The sequence below is a fragment of the Chelon labrosus genome (genome assembly GCF_963514085.1).
Source record: "Chelon labrosus genome assembly, chromosome: 15".
NCBI lineage: Eukaryota > Metazoa > Chordata > Actinopteri > Mugiliformes > Mugilidae > Chelon > Chelon labrosus.
In genome coordinates this window covers 21,335,899-21,358,073 of record NC_140348.1, presented here as the reverse complement: position 1 = coordinate 21,358,073, position 22,175 = coordinate 21,335,899, and the positions used below count along the sequence as shown (strand labels likewise).

The window sequence follows — 22,175 nt, the reverse complement described above, 5'->3', positions numbered from 1 at the left end:
CGGAGAATGAGGGCAGAAGTCATTGTACAAGCATCTCAAAGACATAGAGAGTCAGATCAGTGCATCAACAAGCATCTATTGTCTTAATATGTCTAGCACATGGGTCGGAGTTGATGTGGTCAGAGTGCGCCCCTCTGATTCTTTCACACCCCCTTTCGTTCCTCCCATACTCACTTATCTGCTCTCCGTCCGCCCCTGTGTCCTCCGTTCGCTCTGTATCGTCCTCGTCATCCCCCGACGAGATGGCATCTGCACAGAGTAACCACGGTTACTGCCACCCTTTCGCAACCCATGCACGCAAACACAGTAAGGCATTAAGAAGTCTCCACGTTGTCACATTTTCGCAAACTTTTTTTGTGATAAATCACGCACTCACATTCACAAGACCCGACTCAAAAAAATTTCAGATTGTTCATCCCTGACCATATCTGCTCCATGGCCACTTCCAGAACTCGACCGAGCACAGTCCAGCCCTGAATCTCGAGACAAACCTCCTGTCCCATCCTGTCCTGCCTGAGCCCTGACTCACCTGTGACATTGACTATGAAGCAGACCGTGTCTTTGCCCACGCTGGTGCAGGCATACAGGCCCGAATCCTTGGGCGTGGCATCACGGATCTGCAGCACCTCCTGCTCTATCAGCGTGCGGTTGTTGGTGCCCAGAGAGCTGCCGTCTTTGGTCCAGGTGATGGTCCCTGTCGCCGGCAGAGGGCAGTTCAGCTTCAGCACCTCCCCCGGGTGCACTGAGCACACCGTGGGCTTAGAAATTTGGTATTTGTTCGATGCCTCTGCAGAGCACATGGGGGGAAGGAGTGGGGAGGGCGAAATGGGGGGGAAAGAGGGACAGGACGAAGTGAAATAGGAAGAGGGTGCACATGGAGGAGGAAAGAGAGGTGGGAGAAGAAGAAAGCCATAGTATAAGAAACAAAATCACCAAATAACCCCAATGGATGCACTTAAATCAACTTACGCAGGAGGAGCAAAACAGAAAAGAGGAGCCACACCAACATGTCGTTACCACAAACTCCCTGGTCAGTCATTTGAAATGGAACCCTTAGAAACCCTTTTCTGTTGTAAGTGTGCAGCGTCACTGGCATTTATAGATTCAGTGCATGCAGTTACGGCCACAGCAGCGTGTGTAGAGAAAAAAAAAAACAATCAATGCGAGCAGGTGAGAATTAAACATTACTGTCCGTCTCAGCACCCCTCAATAACCACCCATCCATTTTCGTGTAGATGCCAAGCAAACAGTGGGTGAGTAGGAGCAGCGTAGAAAGATCTCTGCAGCCTTAGGGGGGGAAAAAAACAGTAACACAACTCCACAACGTCTGCCCATCAGAAAGGAAAGCAGCCAGAAAGGTCTAGGACGGAAGCGTTTGTCAGGCAGGGGAAGTGAAAAGGGGAGGGGTGAGGGGTTTTTTTTCTTCTCTTTTTTGGCATCTCCCTGGTTTTGACTACACACCTAAGCTACGAAAACCTTGAGCTGGCTGCAGCCTGCCTGACTCTTCTGTTTTCCATCTCTCTCCTCTGCGTTCTCTTTCATAACATGGCCATGGAGGATATACAGCCCCTGCACAGGATCTGCCAGCCAGAGGCGGAGAGCAAGTAACTCAGCACTCTACTCCAAAGAGCATAAAACCTTCATTTCTGGGAGAAAAACCAAGTCTGCCTGCGAGTGCGTGCGTCTGCGCGTGTGCGTACACCGTGTACAACTCCACAGGACAGAACGAGGTAAATGTATAAAAGGGATTTTCAGAATGTCCGTAGCTGAGGCTGCAGTTCTACATCAGGATGGATCCTATCCATATCACTGCAAACTCCAGACTGTGACTGAACGCTGAGCGAAAGGGGGAAAACCTGCCTGAAAGACAAGCTGGCTTCTGTCATACAGTATATAGCCAATTCCGGTCTCCCTGAGGCTCCTGCACACTTGAACACACACACATTCGTGCACACATTAAAGCATTCACTCAAACCCAAACACAGATAAATCTTGAAACTCTTTCTCTTGGAAGGAAAAAACAAAATGTTCCTCTTTATTGCAGAACAAAAAAATGTCCCGGACTGTGTGCGTGTCTGTTTTCTTCCGAAGGGAGAGGAGTAAAAATTAGAGAGATTAAAAGGATTTAGGAGGGGGAAAGTAGCAACAATGGAAAAGGATAGACAAAAAAAGCCGGAGCTGGTGGTATTACTGTATGTAGAGTGTTTGGCTGAAGTCCGATATGTGTAATTACAGAGGCAGCGGCACTCCCAGCCTTTCCTGTACCTCAATACACCTTTTCAGCAACATCCCACCCCATTATATGCCACTGTGTTTCCTATGTGTGTGCTAAATGTAAAGTATACCTGCATATATATACACACACACAGACACACACTCCAGCCTCGACAGGAAGGGAAAGTCATTCCGCCACAAGCCAGCAGCTGAGGCATGTGTGCAAACCTCTAAACATTCCCCCCGGGCAAGTAGACACACATAGGTACAGTTCCTGCATTGTCTTGTTTTTCTCTCTCCCTCCTTCGAACCGGAAATAATTAACCCCTCCCTCGCCACCCAAGACTGAGTGTGTGGTCTGATAAGAGGCGGGGCTCCTCCGGTGATTGATAGGCGCTGTCTCCACTACCTTTTATGACGCGGTTTTCCACACCGGAGGCCTTCGCTTCGACTTTAATACGGGCTGCAGTTTTGTCTTTTATTCTTTAATTTAGATTTAGAGGCGTTGCAGCTTCCAGGAGACGAATCAGTGTTGGCATCTGCGGGGAATATGGCAGGTATGGGCATCTTTAAGAGACGGAGGGGGGGCCTTCGGTGAAGCTGACGTTCCAAGACAACACCTGGAACGCACACACAGTCTCACACTCACACGTTGCTGCACCATCTGTCAGCACACCGAGGAGAAAGGGAGGCCACGGAGGTGCTTCATAGAAAGATGATACTCATACACGTGGATGTGTGCGCATGTGTGTGTGTGTGTGTGTTTTACACTACAAGGGGAGCTCTGGCGAAGAAGGAGGCACGGGAGGAGGGAAAACAAGTACAAAAGGGAAGGAGTGGAACGGAGGAAAAGGAGGGAATTTTCCTCCAAATGGTGCATCTGATTAAAGTAAGCATGCAGGTGTTAGTTCTGTCTTGGTCATTTTCTTATCTCTGCAGCGTCCATCTGTCCCACTCCATCAACTACTCCTCCTGCTGCTTCTTCATCTCTGTCCTCTTTTCTTTCACCTCCCCTTCCGCTTTGCCCTCTCCTTCCCCATTCCCACACGACCCCACCCCCGCAAACCCTCCCACCCGCCCGCGACCCCGCCGACCTAACCCTGACCCTCGCCGAAACCTGTTCGCACCTCCGGCATACCTGATTGTTCATGGGAAACTGTGACGTGCAGGCATTTTGCAGGCGTACACACGCACATCTGAATGCAGGACAAAAAGGAAACTTTTGAGGAAAAAATAAATAAACAAGGATTCAGAGCTGCAAAATGCAAATGCGTGTGTGCCGAACATGCACACCCGGAGATGCATAACCAGCGACGCACACACACACACACCTTCCACATAAAAAGAGTTTACAAGAGTCCAGAGACGCATGCTGAGTTGAAGAGTTGAAACACTTCACTGCAGATTTTTCATCCCTGCAGCAACAGGAGGAGGGCGGGAGTCTCTCTATCATACACCCACACACACTCACACACACACACTTTTTTCTCCATTTCTATCAAACAGCTTTCTCCCCTTCCCTCCCTCCCACCGTCATCACCATCATTTTCTCTCCCTTCTCCTGAAGCACATCTCTGTTTTAAAACCCCATCTCTCGCTCTGTCTTTCTCTGACAGCTATTAGAAGTGTCTATCAGGTGTGATGGAGTCGGCCTGTCCTCTCCCCGCTATCTCTTAATTCACACCATCTCGCCTGGCAATAATTAGTCTCGCAGCCCGAGCGTCTGAGGCAAAACGCGGCGAGCAATTCTCACCAGGGTCCCCTTGAAGTCCGCTTGCCCGTCTCTCTTTCTGTCTGTCAAGTCGGCAAAAGATAAGCAAGTATACGACGGTGCTTAAGTTCTTTTTTCTTGCGTTGTCATGTTATGAATGCGCCTCTGCAGAGGAGCACATCCGCCTGCAGGTCTATCCTCCTGTCTCAGTGTGCACAATGGGATAGGTCGACTAAATGTAATGACTGCCATCACCGAGGTACACACTCAGCATGCATGCGGACCAAAAGGTGCACACGCTGCCAAATCACATTATCTCTGCTGCCCCTCTTATCCTCCCTTTTTCCTCCCCTCTTTCCTCTGTAACCTCCTCACGTAGTCAAATCCCAGGACTTTTCTCCCCTTTTTTTGTCTCACCCTCTTTTGCTAATGTCCGTGCCCTTTCACATTCAAATCCCCCCCCTTTCCCTTTAGCTTCTTTTTTTTTTATATTATGACAAAGGAGCTGCTCCACGAACTGGTGTCCATGGCAACAGCCCCTCCGGTTCGCTCACCCCTTCACCCCTCATCAAGGCATTCCCTGAACCTCACCCGACCCCTTTAACCCACTGAATACCCCTTATCTCTAACAAACCTCTGAGGCTGAAGCGCGGTCAGATGAATGTAAACACTAAAGAGCTCAGTTTAATCATTAAACTACATTAATACTTGTGTGAATGTTTGAATTGATCTAATTAAAATCCGTGACTCTGCGCGAAGTTTATATACAGCAGTGGCAGCATTATCTAGTTAAAACGTGTAATAGAAAATGGTGACAAACCTGTCCGCAGAATATTAAGATCCATGTGAAATTCAAAATTGCATCAGTTTTGCAGGCTATCTTGTTAATCTGTTCATTTTCTCTTCCGCGTTTTCCTTATTTTCTCCATCTACTTCCTCCGATTCCCGTCTTCCTCCAGCTCAGTGCACAAGACGGTCCGCCGAGGCCCGAGGCACAAGCTGGCACAGGTAGCAGCTCTTCCCAGCGTCTTATCAGGCAAGTGTGAGACTGAGCAGCGGAGTGACATGGTATTTTCTGGCACCTAGGCCAAGGCAAACAACGCGCTCGAACCTTCCAGATTAACACCAGCTAACGGCAGGCCAATAAAAGTCTTTGTGCGAAAGTCGTGTATTCGCGACGCCCACGGACACAGCGCGTTTGTTTGGAGTTCAGTTCCACTGCCATCGCCACACACTCCGCGCCATTAGCAGGCCAGATGACACTTTTATACTTTTACAACTGCACTCCTACTGTGAAGATAGCACACCGTTACGGACAGGTAATAGGCCTGCATCTCCTTGACAGTCCCACTTCACACCCAGAGACACACTGATATACTCAAATCTCTGAACACATAATCTTGCGTCTCTTGTCTAACATAAGCTCGACATGTATCTGATTACAAAGGGTTCAACATAGAGGTGGAAACCGCGCAGCAAATATATATCCAGAAATGTGCCAAGAGAGCAGTTGTTTTCATTTTATGCCCAAGGAATAAAACATCTCTGTTGTCGACCATCCTGTCTAAGCATGACACACTCTTCTTTGATGCACAATTATTTAACCATTCAACTATTTTTGAAGCGCTGCCTCCATGCTGATCAGAGCGTTTTCTGAAGAACAGAGCTTGGCATGGACTACCAGAAAGTACAGCCAAAGCCATGAGCTGACTTTTGTCAGCTGCGCTCCCATTCGGGCTGCCAGTGTGCCACATTTATTCCACATTATACGCAAAAAAGAGGCCACAAACAGACCACAGAGCTGAAAATATGTTTAAGACACACACATACACACACACACCTCCCGTATTTGGTACCATTGTTATTCAGCTCTGTCAGAGTATTTTAATCACTGTGCAAACGGAGGGCGCCTGGACAAGGTAAACACTCCCATAGATACTGAAGTGGCTACAGCGACAACAATAGGCCTGTTGTGGAGGTCTTAACCAGCGCGCTCGCTCTGCTTCTTCTGTTACAGCAGCCACAGGTAAACAAACTAGCAGGGCCACCAGGGGTGCAGGCGTGGGCTCTGTAGAGACAACACTGATATGCAATCTGATGAATCTACAGCAATTACTGCTCCCACCGAAACAGGCAGCGGTGTGACCCAGGCTGCTGCAGGGCAGAGGGGGATGTCGGGGGGTGGTTGAAATTCTAAACATCTCCGTAGGGGGGTGTTATTAGGACAGAGAGGGCAGGGGCAGCCAATCTGTCTCCCTAACATCTGTGTCCTACAGGTGACACCAGCCAAGCAGGAGCAGTGAATGGAAGGCGGCAACAAACTGGATCCACGGACACGCTGATTCAATCACACACGGCTGCAGTGAAAAAAATGAAAAACTGTGTTTGCCACATGCAGCGGAGAAGCTGATTCAGAGGCAGATAAGCAGCCCAGGTTCTTTTGTGCCACGTCTATCCCTTATCATGTGACCCCCAGGTCTAGGCACTTAATCTTCAGTCACATGACTTCACCGCTGCCCAGCACTGTGTAATCTCTCCATCTAAAGGAGAAGTCAAATATGCACAAATCCTCTTAGAACTTTCCCGGAGGATTGTGTAACTCTGGAAAACTCTTCTCTGTCCTCTCCGTGGCCATGTAGCGTAGCGTCCGGGCCATGTGGGGCTCTGAGCTCATCGGCTCGGAGCCAAACTGTCTCAGACGGAACAACAAAAAAAACAACAGGAGCTGAGGCAGGCCTCTCATCAAGGTAGGTAAGGACGATACCTGACCCCTAGGGCAAAGGGCAAGAGAAGGTACAGAACGTGTGTGTGAAGACAGACTAAGATGGGGGGAGGTGGCTCAAAAGGAGATGCTCTGTTGTTGGCCTAACTTACAATTAGCATGTTGATTAAAAGCCAAGGTACAAAGGGCTTTGGAATGTGACTTAGCATCCATCACAACAACTAATTAGCTCGTCTCTAACCAGGCTACAAAACTGGAGACACAGAAAACAGAGAAACTCCAAAAAACAGCTGCCTCTGCTAAAGCAGAACAAAAGCTTCAACATAACTTTAGATGAACACTTTTTTTTTTTACACAAACTTTACAGAAAAGGGAACAAAGCTCTGAATCCTCTGGTTTTTTTTTGTTGTTTTTTTCACTCCCTGTGTTTCTTTCTCAGGCGAGGAGGGTATGCGAGAGATGCCAGCATAAACACTGTCCCGCCCTGCTTCACAGCTCTCCCTTGTCCTCCCACGCAGGGTCACAAACCTGGCTTTGGCACTCACGCATGTCTCAGACTACCGCAGACACCAGCGAGAGAAATAAAACGAAAATGTGCAAACCCCACGCCTCGTATGCAGAGAACAAGAGGCTCAACTGCTCTGAGATTAGCTGTTTACTTTCTGTTTATTTGTTTTGATCCCCTCAGAATGCTGCAGGGACTCAACCTTTTCAGCTTGTTTGGATTTTAGTAAAGCTTAAATTGAGAGAAAGGCTCTGTTATCTCTGCAGGTAAGTTTTAACATGGAAGTGAACAAGTAGAAGTAGAAATAGCAAAAAAAAAAAAGAAAAGAAATTTGATTCCCATATTATTTTGCTACTGTTCAACTTTCAAAGGGGTGATTTCTTGGTTTCCTTTAGGCCACTTGTAGATTTTTATTTATTTAGGTTAATGGTAAGACTCAACCAAAACTCTAAAGGGGTTTAAAGGAGGGAACAAACTTGAAGGAGCTACACCTGCTCTCCAAAAACAAACCCAACAAATGTTTTTTCCTCCTGCATTCTGTCCCTTCTCGCGCCCCCCTGCTGCTTACCTTCAGGTTCCAGAGTGGCCTCCTCCTCCTTGGTGGCGGTGAGGGGCGGCCGGGCCACGCTGACAGTCAGAAGGGACAGCAGGACAGCGGCCAGCAGCCAGGCCCACGAGGCCATCCCGTTAGTGGGGGACAGCGCTCCCCATACCCCCCTTCTCCACCTCCCCCTGGACACTGATCCCATCTGAGGGGGTCGGCCCAACCATCAACTGCTGCCGGGCTGGCCTGTCACTCACTGGAATTCACCCAATCACCTGGGCTGAGAGGCGAAAGAGAGGCGTTGGGGCGATGATTTAAGAAGGGGGAAAGGAGACAAAACAATATGTTAGTTGATATTATTGCTGCAAGTTGAGAGATTTAGTTTCAGCACCGTTTTGTCCTTACTGAGACAGGAGCAAGAGAAAGGAACAGAAGTGTTACAAAATGCTGTCAAACGAGCCATGCCACAGACATACCGAAGCTGTGAGGCACCAGCAGTCAACACACAACCCCTTGCATGGAGCTTTACCTCTGATCTACAATTATATGCACTGAAATGGATTTTAGAGAAACCAATTAAGAGTCATCCAAGCTCTAGTACTGCCCTCTTCAAAGTCAAACCAGTTTGGCATCTCATAAGCAAACTGCCATGAAGCTCGCAAATCAAACAAATCTCCTCCATCAACAACCTGTTCCAGTTTACTGTGCTGCTGCTTATTTTTTCTAATCCCTGCCACAGGATACCCAGCAAATCAGCCAGTGTGGCACCAAGACATCGCTTATTCCCGTGCGCAACAGATGCACCAAACCTGTTGCCCGCGCTGCTTTCCTGCGTGTCTGTTAATTGTATTTGCAGCGTGCCTTTATTGCATTCCCCTTACTTGATTATGAGACCAGTGAGGCTTTAATTGAAACGCAGTATCGCAATAATGGGACACACGTCAATCTGTTTAGCCAGACATGTGCGGTTCAACCGCGGTGAAGGGTCTCTGGAGGTTCGGCGAAGTCACGCTTCCCTGCGCTTCCTCTGCTCCAGCTGGACGTATCGATCGCTGTTACCCGCAAAGACACATGCAATTTGACTTTTGGAGAGCGAAGCCGAAAACGGGCACATGCTGATTCGTCTTTAATTCACCCCTCGGGGGCTACACGGGTTACGGAGTGGTGTGGCGCGCACACAATGTCGGGGTGCATCCACGAATTCACCCCGAGATCTTAACTTTATTAGTGAAAGGCAGCGGTTTTATTTATTTATTTATTTATGCAATTAAGGCACCTAATTCTGCACAGTGACAGCTCTCACACATGAATTATTAATGGAATGCAAACCAGAGCAACAAATCATCCAGGTCTTACCGCTGTCCAAAAGCTTCTGCAGGATAGAGACCAGATTTAAACTGAAGCCTCGATTTCTGTTTCATCGTTCAAGGTGTTGACTAGAGCAGATTATTCTGCAGCAATCGAATACAATAAGAAAGCACAATTAAAAATTAAAAAGCAACAGCAAGATAATAAAAAAAAATCTTCAAAATTTACAGAAAAGTGTGCGAACATTTCCTACAACGCGCTCTTCGTAACTTTATATCGCCGCAGACATGACATTTGGACCCACTCAGAAACTTTGCTCCATACATGTCCACAGCCTTCATTTAAACCCGCGGCTTTGAATGAAATTTCTTGGCACTGATTGAATCCCCATTGAGATTCAAATCAGTTTGGCTTTTCCACAATGGGGGCTCATTTGGAGCTGCTCAGTGATTTAGGGCTCCGGCACAAAGCAGTGAAAAAACAACTGCGGTCACGGGGTAATTGGCACCATAAATGCAATGTAGAAAATTAAGCAAAGTAATAAATAACCAGGACACTTGTTAATGGGGCCTAAAGTGATGACGCAAGGTGCTGAGTGGTTCCTAGAATAAACAAGGAAAAATGTATAGAAGGAACTTCTCCATGTTTATTGAAGGAAATCTGTTCTTATAAAAAAAAGAAAAGTTTTCTTATGTTGCATTCACATTTTAGAAATTCTTAAATAATAAACTTTAAAGAGAACTTTACGCATTTGAAAAGTATCTTGGTTATTAAACTCTGTTAGTTAAAGTACTGATTTATTTTTCCCGGTTTACAAGCAAGAGAGGAGCAGCACAGACTGGGGACGCGTAAAGCATTTCTGATATCACACATGACAGCAGGAAACTTGACAGACGATATTCTAAGGAAACCTTTAGACTTTTTTTTTTTTTTTTTTTCGTCAGCTGAGATTTATCGTTAACAGAACATACTTACCAGGGAGGACTAAAATCATGGAGATCTCTGTTTTGGCATGAACAGATAAGGGAGGAGAGAGCATGAGAATCCAGAATCCAGAGGGAGGAATGTCTCCAACACCACAATGCAGCAGCAAAAAAAAAGAGAAAATCTGAGAGGCGCTGCCTTCTTTTCAGTTTACTATTCCACGATCAGCCGGCATCAACTCAGATCAGAGGATATATTCCAAACTCGACTTGCAGCGTAGCCCAGTGCCATGCAAAGAAATCCGAGTTTACACGCGTTATCCCTCGAAAACAGCTCGGTCCGGCTCGGTCCCCCCCAGAAACTTTGCTCCCCGTCACCAAGTTTCTTCTAGGGCGCAAAACATGCCCAGTGCTCAACAGCAGCGCACTTGTCAACTAAATAGAAAGTTTGCAGCAACTACGGACGCGGGGCGATGTTTGATAGGTGCAAGACGTTGGCTGTCCGATGCCAAAATGTCATAAAATCCATCAATGTGCGTTCCCCACGGTGAAAAGAGCGTCTTTCGGGTCTCCTTCTCTTTCGTCTTCCGCCGACAGTCTTCACACTGTTTCTCAGACGCTTTGTCAGGTTTACTAGGTTTTTTCTCCTCCTTACGTCTCCACACACCGCCCTCCTCCTTCACTCCAGTGGGTGTCATTCCCTCCCAAGCACCCCCCCAGTGTAATTCGAGCCGCTTCCTGGCCGCAGTGCCTTTGGGCCCTGCCTTCCTCCGCCCATCAAACGCTTCGGAGCTGCCTGTTCGCCTGCCCTGCGCTCAACTTGCCCCAACTGTATCCAGTGTGAGGGACCCGGCTCCGCTGCGAACCTGTCAGACCGCAGTAACAACGCCGCTCAGTGGCCAAGACATGACATCTGCGGGAAGAGACGCACACATGCAGGCTGTAAAAGTGCGCACAGAGCATCCAGACAGTAGCGTATCTCAGTATAATTAGGTGTTGCAGGGGGAAACATCATGGTCAATAAAAATATATAAACACTACATGTAAAACAACGTTTAAATCAATTCAAACGGGGATGAAGGATAAGATTACATATACAAGGTGAAGTAAAAAGCACAATAATTGATGTGAAATCTAGCCTGGGGTAGGTAAAGTAAAGTAGTAGCGGGAAGCTAAAGTGAATCATTTTAACTTTGATACTATATTTTATTAAATTAAGGCAAATAAAAGTGAAACCACCAACCATTTAGACAACCAAAACCCAATCAGATTCAGACTCAGGATGAGGAACAGAATCAGAATCAAGTTTAGGATCAGGATCAGGACCAAGACCAGGACCAGGACCAGGACCAGAACCATTATCAGGACCAGAACCAGATAAGAATCAGAATCATCAGGATCAGAATCAGGGTTAGAGTTAGAATCAGTATGAGAATCACAATTAGGTTCAGGATTAGAATCAGGATCAGAATTAGGATTAGAATCAGAACTGGAATCCGAATTAATATTGGGATCAGAATCAGATTTAGAATCAGAATCATAATTAGAATCGGAACTGCAATCAGATATAAAATCAGAATTAGATTTTAAAAGAATCATAATCATAATCAGGATCACTATAAGGATCAGGATACAAATTCTGATGATAATCTGAATCAGGATCAAAAGTAGAATCAGGATCAGGATCAGGATCAGAATCAGGATCAGGATTAGAATCAGAATCATACATTGCCAAATATGCTCATACATACCAGAATGTGTCTTGGTGTTTGGTACCATAAGTCCCAGTGAGAAACATTTTCATTCATCTTCTGTACCCACTTATTCCTGTCGCGGGGATATGCTGGAGCCTATCCCAGCTGTCATCGGGCGAGAGGTGGGGTACACCCAGTCTACCGCAGGGCCAACATAGAGAGACAGACACTCACACGCACACCTACGGCCAATTTAGAATCACCAATGAACCTAACCAGCATGTCTTTAGATGGTGGGAGGAAGCCGAAGTACCCGGGGAGAACCCACACAGACACAGGGAGAACATGCAAATTCCACACAGAAAGGCCCAGTCGGCCCATGGATTCGAACACGAGACCTTCTCGCTGTGAGGCATCAGTGCCAACCACCTTGCCACTGTGCCGCCCCAGTGAGAAACAGTGAAAAACATACAATGAAATAAATTAAATCAGGGCTTTGTGTTGGTCAAGGGCACATCAGCAACACTTGACTACCATGTCACCTATTGCCCTCTTTTACAAAGAGAGATATGAGTGGAATAATTTAGTGCCATATTCTCTAATGAGCATATCATCGCAGTACAATACAATATGATGCTCTGGAGGGGCTCAAAGGAAATAAAATGCCAGCACAGTCTTGTCATTTGGATTTAATGTGCAATGATGCTAATGCCTTGTATGTGTTATACACATTTGGATTAACGGTGATTAACACGCGGTGGTGGAAAGTAGCTAAATCCTGTACTTAACTCAGAGTCTGAGGTACTTGAACTTTTCCTGAGTGTTTTCATTTCATGCTCCCCTGCACTACACACCGGCGAGAAATCATATGCTTTCAGCTACCACATTTATCTGACGCTGAGTTTAACACTTTTCAGACAAATATTTAACACACTGCATATTAAGTCTGCAGTGGGTTACGTCATTAGTAGAGTGCGTTCACATTTTTGTACTGTTTCGGTGTAAATATCTTTATACAGCTGTCTGAGGTTTGGAATTGACAGAGTTTATACAGCTAGGGAGTCGTCACAAGCATCCGATATCTCTCTGATTATTAAATGAAAGAGGAAAGACAAGATCTAAAGTTAAACCACTGATATCGTTGTATAGTATAATGATGCTGTTTGTGGTTGCAGGGTTTGGAATAGCTTCAGTTCATACCTTTCCTAAAAACGAACAGATCTGTCTGCAGCTACCCAGAGAGATGGAAGCCTGGCCCCCTGCAGCTTGTCCCCCACTGCTTCAAGCTGTCTCCTGCATTGGTTCAGGCGTTCAAGTGCTCTGAAAGAGACACAGGGGAGGGTGGAAGACTCTAATCTCCACAGACTTTTTTTTTTTATTTTTGTCTCGCTTTCACCGCTGAAGCCCTCCTTTTTTTTTAAACACGGGAGGGAAAACGCTTCCATTCAATTTGAAAAGAGGCACTAACAAGGCTTTCTTTTTTCTTTTTTTCTTTTTTTTTGTTAGGCAAAGGTTTGGCCTGTGAATGGGGAGTTTTACGTCTGTTTTTCTCTCCTCTACCATCTCTGCCTCCACACCAGTAAAGCCATCAGATAACAGTGGAGCTGACAGGTTGGCTAGAAATAAAGAGGGAGCGAGAGGTGAGGAAGGAAAGTTTGACTCATTTTTCAAGAGTGGCACAAAGCACCCCCCACTGTGTCTCCCTCTCTGTGTGTCTCTTTCCTCCCACTGCACAAGTCTATTTACAATCACCCAATTTATTTTCTACCGCTCGCCATCCCACATTTGAAAGAAACCTCATCAAGCCGAGTCCCATGGGCCTTTGACTGAGCACTGGACGGACTCAATGCCCCTGCACTGTGGTGTCCGTCAACCTGTGATTGTCTCTTCGTCTCCAATCTTTTCTCCAGTCCTCTTTCCTCCTTAATCTCTCCTGTGCCAGCAGCCGCGGTGTTTGGACTGATGGAATAGAGTGAGAGGAAAGGAAAGTGACAAGCTAGTATCCCGCAATCAACATCCTAGATGAACATATTGATTCCCCGTCGCTGCTGATAGAACTCGTGAGGAGGCTAGCTAATTGGAAGGCTCATCCACTAACGCGTTAATGAGAGACTCAGTCTCTTTGCTGTGACGACTGAAGCTGTGAGTGATGCTTTGGGCCGAGCCACTCACCAGTCATTAAGTACACCCCCTGCTGATATGCAAATTTAAGATGCTATTGGAACTAATCAACAACCAGCCTTTACTTGTCCGTGCAGCAGATAACTGGTTCCAAAATGTGTACCACTTCACTGCACCGGTGTTGTATGTCCAGAGTCTGACTGTGTTTTTTACATTTATCTGCTGAAAGAGGAAGGTTTCTGTGAGCTTAAATGTGATTTTAAGATAGTATAAATATGATTAAGTGAAGTAACTGTGTGGAAGAAGATTGTGCTTCAGTATAAAGCTCATACAAGAGCGATGCTTAAATAGGAAAAGCAACTTTGGACACGAGGGGATCAGCCCTAACTTGTTAATCCTAATAATGGATTGGAGACCCCAACTATGGACTGGTGAGTCCCTGATTTTACCTGAAATACTACAATAAGGACACGAGTGTATTTCTTGCTGTTTATGACTGGGGGAGCTGTGGATAAGTGGCTGGAGAAGCAGTTTTGGGACCTTGAGCACAGTGGGTCAGTGCCCTCTGTGTCCATGGCTGAGATGCCTTGAGCAAGCGCCTAAAAAAACACTTCAAACTGGTCCAAATGTGCTCACTTGAAAGCACTGAACAAATTCTTTGTATGTGTGCACATGGCAAGTTAAGCTGTTGATAGCTGATTATGAACAAGAACAATGAACTAAACTAAGAACATGAACTTGGAGGCACATTCAGCTTACTGTTATGTCCTTCTTCACCCTGGCCTTGCAGTGGCAGTGCAGGTGTCTTTGGGTGCTGCATGGGCTTGATTGCCCTAATCAGTCACATAACGGTACCATTCTCTTCAGCTGGAGAAGATCATGGCTCACAATATATGGCTTATTTTTGTAACTAACTGTTGTCCCTCTCTTTATGTTGCGGGCACTGAGTCATGTCATAACACTAATTGTCAGCACAGGTAGCCTGAAGTCTGTTTTGATTCTTATTATTCTGGTTTTAGGTGTTGAAACAAACCAAGCCAAGCGTTGGACGATGTCAAGCTGCTTATGAGCATATGTAGCCCTAGATTTTGCGGTGCCTCCCACACCATCAGCACCAGTCGGACCCCTGTAAACAGCTTTATTCGGCCAAGGTTGGATGTTCAGCTTAGCGAACAAGTGCACAAAAGGAGAAACGAAAGCAACAAAAGTAAGCAAATGACTTGTCAGGAGGGCACTCACCGAAGGCTCTTATCATGGGAAAATTCCAGTTCCCAAATACCCTGATCAGCTACAACATTAAAACTACTGATGGAAGAAGTAAATATCATTGACCATCTTGTGGCAATTCAGTGTTCTGCTGGGAAACATTTGGACCTGGCATTCATTCATGTGGATGTTACTTAGACATGTAGCACCCACCTAGACCAGACCATGCACCCCCACCCCATAGCAATGTCACTCCTTGACGGCAGCAGCCATCCCCAGCAGGATGCAGCCTGACACAGACACACACACAAAAACGGTTTTGGAACAACTAAAAAAAAACATCAAGAACAGCACAAGGTGTTGACCTGACCTCCAAATTCACTAGATCCAATCAAGTATCTGTGGGATGATCCACAGATGCCAAGCAAACTCATAGGACCCAAAGGCCCCCACTACACAGAAGGCCCATGTCCATTGATGAGTCACAATTGACTCAGCAACACAATATTAGGAGGGTGGTCATAATGTTATGCCTGATCTGTGTATTTCTTTCACACCATTTGGCCATATGGAATAAACCTGATCAGCAAGATTCAGGAGAGGCTAGTTTGTAGCTTTAGCTTCCTAGCTAGTCCTCGCTCTTTCCCCTCATGAATGACATATGCAGACTACTGCTGGTGTGGAGAGTTATTTTGTCTCATGTAGGCGTTTTATAGATGGCTGCAGTCTGTGCTGTCAATAGCTATCCTCGGATCTGAGGGAACCAGGCAACAGGCCAAACTTACTAAACATAGGCCGTCCAAACTAGCAAAATCTGTCATAAAGTAGATAGAAGGGGGGTCCAGGGGATTGTGGAGTATTGTTACTGCACTGTAGGACCTTTCTATGTTTAAGCTGGTTTATGGTTGTCATTGCAAAATATGCTTAGAGATACTACCAAACTAAACTTGGATTGTTGCCCTTTTTTAGCGTCATGAGACGACGCCATAGTCGGCCGTTGCTGCCTTCACAGTTCTTTTAAGTTGTTGTCTGTGACCTTAAGGAGGTGTTAATATTTTTTCTGCTGCAGTTCATGAACTGCCGTGTCTGATTCACGTCTATTTTAAGCAGCCAGCGTCATCGGGACATGTCCTCTCAAATCCTAACAGAGCGTTATTGGAGATAACACAGGCAATGATTGTGGTGTATGCCTCTATTGGAGTCAATCAGTGCTTTTCCACTGCAGTGGCACATAAACAGTCCACTCATTTACAGTGAACGGGGGCCAGAGCACCAAACTCCTCCCGCTCTTCCCTCTGAATGCTATGAAAGCCTAACGGAGAGATATTCACTGCTGAGAATCACTGAGCATAAAACAGACTTGTTCTCCCTTAGAAGATTGTTCTTTCTTCTCACTTCAGGGCGACTGCGGTTAATCATGAATGGCAGCGATATGTTATTGTAACTTCACTACGCCAAATCCTAGACAGAGCTCTCGTTTTTCTTTTTCTTTTTTCATCTTTTTCTCCCAATGTATCACCGACACTGCGCAATTAAAACATCAAACATCAAATGCGGGTGAGTCACATCCTGCGCAAAATATGAAACAAATGCGCTGGAGCTGCGTGAACTTGGGGGATGGGGATATTGGAGAGAGAAGTAAGAGGTAGGAGCTCGCCTCAGGGCCTAATTTGAACCATTCTCTGCAGCCATGTGGCAACGTGAGACGACCCTGACGGAGAGTGCAAGAGGAAAGTTTAGGTGTTTGGTTAGAGAGGGGAAACAGAAATCGCTCTGGGCATTTTATCCATGCAGTAGAGTGAACTCCTCCACTCTGACTGACACAAGTCATATCACCTTCTGCTTTTACCTCAGAAGGCATCACCCCATACATCAGCAGGTCCTCCTCCTCCTCACTGATACACTGTTATAACCTCGTCTGGACAGCCAGGCCTCTGCTGTCCTCTCCTCCCTCTCAGCAGGTAACAGAGAGCAGGGATAGAGGGAGTGGATGGAGAGGGAGGGGGCGAGTGGAGGGTCAACCATCCAGATTCCTCACATGCTTCCACCTCAGTACTCCAGAGTGTTTGAAATAGCTGGGATGCCTGCAGATTGAGCTTGTAGCAGAGCTCAGCTGAAGAGGGTACTGATGTTTTCAGCTTGAAACCTAGAGCCTGGCTGTTTGAACTGCCTCAAGCTCCACATGAAACATGGCTCGCCCCGCACTAGCGCAGTTTCGGACCTGATCAAAACGCCTGCTTTCCCTCCCACCTGACTGGCACCATTATCCCTAATAAAAATAACACAGGCCTTTTTCCAGGGTAGAAACGCAGAGAAATGCTGAGTGGAACTGACAACTTTATACCTCTATATAAACTGAAGAATGAATAGAGCCCTTTCCTGGCTTTCAACACTGACAAGGATTTCACTTTCTTTTTCTCCCCGTCTTTGTCTGCTCCTCTCTTTTTACTTTTTCACCCTTCCTTCCTCAGTTTTGGGCATTGTTCGGTAGTAACACAACACATGAACATCAGCATTACGCTCACACACACAAATACAGACCCATTACACACCTCATTTGGCTCGGAGAACAGGTCGTTTCAGTCATTCTCGGTATGACTCATGCTTTGCAAGTCAGGACCTCGGCCTGTGCTGACACCATCGAAAATTTGGTTTGTTTTTCTCCTCGTGTAAAGAATCCCTTCAGAGTTAACTACAGGAGCTCAGTAAACCTACACACACTAAGTTGTAAGTCTTACGTCAGTGCAAAGGCAGAGATGCATTAGCTCACGCAGATTTGGGGCTCAATTTTACTACGTGTAGTAAAGAGGCAGTACTGAGGGTCCAATGTAAAGGTTTTTACGTGGATCATGGCACGTAATGTCATAATTATGTTCTCATTAGAGCATAATCACTTGTAGCTACAACTCTTTTATTTAGTTTTGAATGAGGGCCCATAGGGGGATGGTTGTCCTCCGGAGAGTCCGCCATGTTGCAACTGCATGTTTCTACAGTAGCGCAGAAGTGATAAACAAGCTTTGGCTGTAAAGACGGCGTTACACCTTTTTACTTGATCAAATGCAATCTGCAAGTGCTATTTATTCTGACATCTTAAAACAAAATTAGCAGATCTAGCTACGACTGATGCGGCACAGGCGAGTTGTTGACCTGCAGTCTTCTTGCAGGCTAACCAGATGATAGCTTCATTTTGAACAGATATGAAAGAGCTACCAGTTCTTAAATCTCCACCAAAAACTGAATACACCATTTTTCTTTGGTTTTACTGTATGAAAATAGCTTGAAATCCTTGGAGTGACTATATTTAATGTACACCGTTGCCCATAAAGTTGGAATAATTTTGTTTTCAGACACATTTCTCTTTTTATTCCTATTTAGACTTAGATAGACTTTATTGATCCACAAGGGAAATTGCTCGGTCACGGTAGCTCGGTTGCACATAAAAAACACTCATGAAAACCACTAGTAAAAAGAGAAATTAAGAATAAAAGACTAAAAATAAAATAAAATGATGACATCTTCACATTCTTCCTTTAATGTGAAGAGATAAAAATTATTTTATTCCAACTTTATGGGCAAGTGTATGCGGTTTGCAACCTGCTAGTGCTTTTCCATTGTCAGAGCAAGTTAGCCAGTGCTGACTGCAGTGATCCCTGCAGTTCCTCTGCCCAGCACAGCAGGAAGTCGGGTTAAACATTACCCAGCGTTCTAAGCCGAACTGTTCCCCCGAACCAGCAGCAGCTCTGAGTGACAACTCACAGGATGTGTGCTTTGTAGTGCCCATAATGCACTGCTCTTACCAGCAGCATTATCCGCCGCTGTGAAGATGCTATCTTTGAGGATGTCCTCAAGGACTCTCTTCAAAGGGTTGGGATGGCGGAGGGGTTTCTAAAAACTACTTTCGCTGCATTTTGAAAGCAGGTGTTCTCTGTTGAGAGTCCTCACACCGTTGAAAAATGAGCACAATCCGTCTAGCTGATTTCTAGAAAATCTTCATTCACGGGCCATGATAAAGGAGGCACTGAAGAGGGCTGAAGAAACAAACCAAAAGTATTTAGTGTCTGCCTACCTCAGAGAGACTCATACATTCCCACCATAGACATAGATTTCATTGTGTTTATAGATCGAGGGAGGCCCAGGGAATAAATCACAGGGTCACTGAATGGCCTGTCTGACCTTTAACCCCCGGGCTGAGAAAAGACTCTGCGCTATGTCCTGATGTCATCAGCAACTCATTACCGCCAAGACTCTCAACACCTCCACCATCCCGCCCTAATGCACTCTGCTGAGCTGCTATTGGTCCACCTCCCTGGCCACAGCATCTAAATCACTCCACAGGGCAGCAGTTATAGACTTGACCTTGGTTCGGTGCTGTTTTCCATTCCCAGCTCCCACATTTAACCATGTTTATTGTTTCTCCGTGTCCCCTCTCACTGCTCTGTCCAGTGGCAGGGGATATATTACGGGGGCAGTAAACAATATTGGTCCGACATGTTTTATTTGATGCAGTCACTTTACTGTACAGCTCTTAATTACTCACAAAACCAGCGTCCAGCATCCCGTTCTGTGTGCTAATGCGGGCTTTTAAACGTAAAAGTTTACCCGAGAGATGTTTAGACATGTGTCACTTCACTTCGGGCCTTCACCGCGAAAGCATGTTTGCCCTTGTGTGGTTGACAGAGTTTGTTAAGACGAGGCATTGAGGCAAAGCATATGTTTTCTTAAGGGACGACGAGGTGAGCCGAGGTTAACTATTTTGACCGTGAACGCCAATCTGAGACCTAATTTGAGCTGAGCGGTCTCCTGAGGAGTCCCCTCCTCACCAGGGCCCTGGCCTTTGACCCCCCCTTCAAGCTGCTCCTGCACTATATCCAGGGAGAGAGATAGAGGAAGAAAGGGAGAGTGACAGAGATATATGTCTTATTAAACATCTCTACACCCCTGACGAATAACCATTGTGCACTGCACACAAACAAAATCTCTAAAATAAAATACAACCAAGTTACTTAAAATACTGTACTTGTTGTGACTTGAGACTTCCAGTGTTTTCTCTGTTTGCTTTGCCGTGTACTATTTTCACTACTGTTTACATGGTTTCCTTCACTGAGTAACAGAGGAGCGACTGTGAGCCAGCGGGATTGACTCAGGTTGCAGCATGCCCACCTCCGGAGCCCGGACTGACAGATTTACATTGTTGTCTACCACATCGTTCTGCACTTGCAAGTCCTAATCACGTTGTTGAGAAATGGCATCCCCTGAAAAACCCCATCTCTCAGCATCTACAAGTTTCTGCTTCTTCCGCCCCCTCGCCCACAGCAATGATAGAAACACTGAGCTGTGCATAGCAGGGCAGATTAAAAACTCCTACGGAGCCTATAAAACAAGCAAATACTTAAGAAGGCACCTGGATAGGCTCCTCTGCAGACCTGAATGCACATCTAGACAAAAGAGCTTTTGACTAATTCATTTATATAAAAGATTATGCCCCCACCGACCCTGGAGACCTGCCAGGAAAAGGCTCTACAACACTTTCTTCATGTAAACAGACGTGTGTGTCTCAACATGTGGCGGCCAACCTACACTTCATTCATTCTCATTCCTTGCAAAGCACTTAGCAGTGTGGCTGCCCTGCTAGCATGTATTCCATCAATCATGATCAAATCACTCTGGAAAAATGGGACAAAGCCAACATGGAGAACAGAGAAGCGTTTTAGAACAGAAAGATGGAATTCGTTATGTTGAAAAGTACAGCATGGCTAGAAAAAGAAAGTAAGAAATAGATATGTGAAATGAAACAAAAAGTTTAGTTTAGATTTCAAGTTTAGTTTAATTTAGTTTCGATTTTCAGTTTAGTTCAGATTATAAATTCAGTTTAGCTTAGTTTATCTTAGCTTAGTTTAGATTTTAAGTTTAGATTAGTTTAGATATTAAGTTTAGTGTAGTTTAGTTTACATTTTAAGTTCAGATTAGTTTTTAAGTTTAGTTCAGTTGTTTAGTTTAGTTTAGATTTTAAGATCTGTTTAGTTTAGTTTGGTTTAGTTTACATTTTAAATTCAGATTAGTTTTTAAGTTCAGTTTAGTTTAGATTTTAAATTCAGTTTAGATTTTAAGTTTAGTTTAGTTTAGTTTAGATTTAAAGTTTAGTTTAGTTTAGTTTACATTTTAATTTCAGTTTAGTTTTTAAGTTTAGTTTAGTTTAATTTAGATTTTAAGTTTAACTTAGCTTAGCTTAGTTTAGATTTTAAGTATTAGTTTAGATTTTAACTTTAGTTTAGATTTTAACTTTAGTTTAGCTTGTTTAGTTTTTAAGTTTAGTTTAGATTTTAAGTTTAGTTTAGTTTAGATTTAAAACTTAGTTTAGCTTATCCTATCTTAGCTTAGATTGTTTTAGCTTACCTTAGCTAAGTTTAGATTTTAAGTTTAGTTTAGTTTAGTTTAGTTTAGTTTAGTTTAGTTTAGTTTAGTTTAGTTTGGGGGTGTTTGATAGAGTATATGATACTGGTTATGATACTGTGTGTACTACAAGTAAAATCGTTGACAATGTGAACATCTACAACCTGTGATGAAAATAGAAACATTCTTGTAATGAGCTGATCTGACTTGTCAGCCTAGGAAGTCAGAAATAATCATCCTGTTGAATCAGAGTGTTGCTGTAATTAAATGTTCAACCACTGCAGAGCAGCAGTGTGGGAAAACCTCAGCTTGTAATTACTGTAACAGTGAAAGTCTAGAAGACACACCTTGTAAACTGATCCCTGAGAATCCCTGATGTTCAAGCTGAATGCTCCTCCCCTCCCTCTTACCCTGGATGCACATTTAAACTTGCAAGAGAGTGGCAGGAGAAAGAACCCCCCTCCCAACCCTGCTCCCTAAAAACAAAAAAAAATAAAAACAGCTCCAGTCTGGCTGCTGGCTCTTCCTTGAAAGTGCTGCCCAGCACGAGCTCCCACTCCTTTAACATGTCACCATAATTCACAGTGACAACAAACAACTGGCCGTGCTACACTTTATCCATGATCCCACACAGAAAAGAAGAGCGAGAAGAGAAAGAGGGCATAGGGGAGAGGGGGGGGGGCTATTGTCATGCATATGAGCCCATTATCTGTCATATCTGTCCGAAAGTCATTTTAATATTTCCTTCCACGTTATGACGTCCAGCAGCACAAAAACCCACAGTTAATATTTTCCTGTATGCCTGTTGTTCTTCTGAGCGACCACAATGAGGCTGAC

The 22,175-nt window shown here is 45.1% G+C and overlaps 1 protein-coding gene across 6 annotated transcripts in view; it reads right to left on the bottom strand.

Annotated features, from left to right (window-relative positions):
* Positions 1 to 10,580, bottom strand: part of fgfr2 (fibroblast growth factor receptor 2) — a 37,253-nt gene extending 26,673 nt beyond the window's left edge. For 4 of the 6 annotated variants that reach the window (XM_084561579.1, XM_084561580.1, XM_084561577.1 and 1 more), the window contains exons 1-4: positions 9,980 to 10,580; positions 7,721 to 7,976; positions 530 to 787; positions 175 to 249 (exon numbers count right to left, since the gene is read on the bottom strand). In XM_084561579.1, coding sequence (XP_084417705.1) covers positions 175 to 249; positions 530 to 787; positions 7,721 to 7,901 — 514 coding nt within the window. In that variant the 5' untranslated portion in view covers positions 7,902 to 7,976; positions 9,980 to 10,580. The remainder of the gene's footprint in view (positions 1 to 174; positions 250 to 529; positions 788 to 7,720; positions 7,977 to 9,979) is intronic. The other 2 variants (XM_084561581.1, XM_084561582.1) reach the window with 2 other exon arrangements.
* Between the last annotated feature and the right edge of the window lie 11,595 nt (positions 10,581 to 22,175).